Consider the following 3,117-nt stretch of genomic DNA (forward strand, 5'->3'; position numbering starts at 1 on the left):
CAGGGCTGAGGTGGAGCATGCAGCTATTCCCACCACAAGGCCCTCACCTCTCAGGCCTGAATTCGTCCGGCTCTGGCCAATACTGCGGGTCCCGGTGCAGCACGAAGGCTGGGATCAAGACCACCATTCCCTCTGGAATAGTCACACCATTGAGCTCCACAGTCTTCTTGCAGACCCTCTCAATCCGGCCCCCGGCGGGGTAGAGCCGGATGGATTCATTCACCACCATATCCAGGTACTCCATCTGAGTGATGGCGTTGTACGTGGGAGTGGCCTGGGAGAGGAATGGGGGGCTGAGAACACGGCACTGTAACTCCCACCCCCACAGCCACCCCCCCAGCACTTCCAGGGAAGGGGGAGTCTCAGGGCCAGCACCTCTGCCACTCTGTTTCCAACCTGGGTTTGCAAGGCACAGGTGGGAACAACCCCAGCATCTTCTCACCCTCCTTTACCTTGTTAGGCAGGTGCGCATCCACCTCGTCCTGGAGTCGCTGCTGCACGTCAGGGTGGATGGCCAGGTTGTAGGCTATGTAGCTGAGGGTGGAGCTGGTGGTCTCATAACCAGCAAAGACAAAGATAAGAGCCTGGGCCAGAACCTCCTCATCACTTAATGCTGAAAAAAGGCATAGAGGAACATACAAGAAGCTGAAAACTACAGTATGTAATCAACCCTCGTGAATTCAGGATCCCAGTCACCAGTCTAAGTAACGCTACTCCTAGCTACGTAACAGTTGGTAAAGGAAACATCCAGCTTTCCCTCTGGTACCACAAAGGGGTTCAGGATGCAGTGCAGGGTGTCCAACAAATACCCTGTCCTGGCACCTCAAAAGTTTAGAAGCATCCTGCCTTGACTGAGGTTGATGGATTGGGACTGTGCCTTGGCTGAGCCATTATTTTCTTAGTTTACCTAGGATTGGGAACAGAGATGAGCCCACAGGTGAGCAAGGTACACAAAGAATATGTGCTTTGTGTGCTTTTTGATATACAGCCAACATTGCTGGCCTTCAGAGGCCAAAAAAAGAAATGGGGGTAAGGAGACACTCACTCTTTGCTCTTTGTTGCACAAACACACCTCAGGATTTATCCCAGGAAATGGGACACAATAAAAATATGGCTGATCTGTGATAAACATCACTACAGCCCCACTACTGAGACCTTGAATCTTTCATGGGATTAACGACTAAAATCCTCTCCCTGCTTCCCTCTTAAATGGCTAAGAAACTACTGCTTTCTGCTGAGAGGAGAACACATCTCAAGACATACTTTTGTCCAAGCTGGTCTCCGCAGACTTGGAGCCATCACGTGAGTTCTGTGATTCAATCATGAGCTGAAGGAAATCCACCCGGTCCTGGGGAGAAACAGAGGCAGAGAAGATGTGGGTGAGGAGGAAGCAAACCTTGTCCAGCACAAGTCCCTTGCTGAGACACCTGCTCACCACTCACAGCTCATGGCTTCAGCGCATGATGAGGTCTGGACTACAGACCCTCTATGAACACAGATGTTTTCTCCACTTGGACACAAAAGCAGGGCGTGGTTCTAGCCTTTCTCAGGTTTGGTGGGGTTGGAGAGCAGGTGACACACCACAGCTTCTGAAGATGCCACCAGGTCCCTCCTGCACTCAGGACTTCTCCTGAAGAGGACACCTAGGCTGGACTCACCGTGCTGCTGCCCTTTTCCCGTTCCTTCTTTAGTTTTGTGAAGACATTCTTGAAGAAGTCCATGACATCTGAGGGTAACAGAGTCACCTTCATCTTTTCCAGCACAGGGATAACAAAGGGGAACAACACTAGAAGGAAAGAAGCGACCAACATACTTGAGCTCAAAGGGGCCCTGAGAAAGTCAGAACTGGCACAAAGCATAGAAAGGAGCAGTACATCTGGACCCTGATGTTGCCTTTTTGATGTTGCCCTGACCCTTTTTTGTTGCCTCCATCTTCTTTTACCTAACCATGGCTGGGATGCAATAGCACTAGAGAATCTCCTCCATGTTACCTTATGACCACAATACAACAATAAGTGCAGATCTCTGTGATAGAGCAGCTCTCCAGCATCTCTGCAAACAGGGTCTCTGCTCATAGCAGGATGCTGCTAAGACCCATAGAGGCTGTACAAATCCTGGCTGTGGTTTCCCTGGGAAAATATTTCTGCAGATCTGAGACTGTAAATCCAATCCTGTAAAGTGCTAAGCATCTCCCATATGGCAAAAAGGACTCAAAGACATAAGGGAGCTACCAGAAAATGCAGCACCTTTGACATCGATTCAGGGCTGTATGAGATGTGGTTTGTCATACCTATGAGTAAAAACACAGGACTTAGGAAACTGAATTGGAGAAATTTCTTAATGTTGGTGACAAAGGGGTCATTGGGGTTGTTCATGGAGTCAACACTGACACTGAAAGAAGTGCTGGTCACCACATCCATGCTGTAAGCTCCAAAAATGCTGAGTAGAGAAGAAGAGAGAGTGAATGAGATGAACCCAACCACAGCAGTAAATAAGAGCCCATCTAGGAACAATCCTTGTGATAGGGAATCTCTCTTAAAGCAGTAGCCACCATTATATTTACTGAAGTTTCCCCAGTTGCATTCATTTCCCCAATTTTTCTCTGCTTCAAAAACCTAAGCTGTAGTTGGAAAGCACTGAACTGCAGACCAGGGTAACAAAGACTATATTCTGATTTTCATCTGTAAAAGAGATTGCAAAAATTACATCCAAAAATACCACATCTTGTGCGGCTTCTGGAAAAATTCTGGAAAATGCTTCCTTTCTCAAAATGCATCCCCAGTAAAATGAAATGGGGAACAGGGCACAGCTCTCCCATCTGAGCAAAGCAGAGCACATCAAGCCCACTGCTGAGGAACATGCCATGCCCATGACTGCTCTGGAGTTTCCTTCCATAGCTGACGAGGGCTCCATGCTGCAGTGCGGAAAAGGCTCTCCAGAGCAGGCTCCTTCCCACACTGAATACAAACCCTTTGCTGTCAGCCTCACACAGTTACTCACTCCTTCGCAGCCACAAACTCATCATTAGCCACTTTCTTCTCAGTGTTTTTCACTAGTTTTTCACCATAGTGATTAATGATAGGGAACATCTGAAATGCAAACCAAAGCAGAAAGCAC

The 3,117-nt window shown here is 48.3% G+C and overlaps 1 protein-coding gene across 2 annotated transcripts in view; it reads right to left on the reverse strand.

The window, feature by feature from the left end:
- Window positions 1–3,117, reverse strand: part of LOC103615418 (cytochrome P450 3A12) — a 12,275-nt gene that overhangs the window by 4,654 nt on the left and 4,504 nt on the right. For both annotated transcript variants that reach the window (XM_017734100.1, XM_017734099.1), the window contains exons 6-11: window positions 3,001–3,089; window positions 2,291–2,439; window positions 1,659–1,786; window positions 1,264–1,348; window positions 453–613; window positions 48–274 (exon numbers count right to left, since the gene is read on the reverse strand). In XM_017734100.1, coding sequence (XP_017589589.1) covers window positions 48–274; window positions 453–613; window positions 1,264–1,348; window positions 1,659–1,786; window positions 2,291–2,439; window positions 3,001–3,089 — 839 coding nt within the window. The remainder of the gene's footprint in view (window positions 1–47; window positions 275–452; window positions 614–1,263; window positions 1,349–1,658; window positions 1,787–2,290; window positions 2,440–3,000; window positions 3,090–3,117) is intronic.

Source organism: Corvus brachyrhynchos, unplaced genomic scaffold (assembly GCF_000691975.1).
Source record: "Corvus brachyrhynchos isolate BGI_N302 unplaced genomic scaffold, ASM69197v1 scaffold5, whole genome shotgun sequence".
NCBI lineage: Eukaryota > Metazoa > Chordata > Aves > Passeriformes > Corvidae > Corvus > Corvus brachyrhynchos.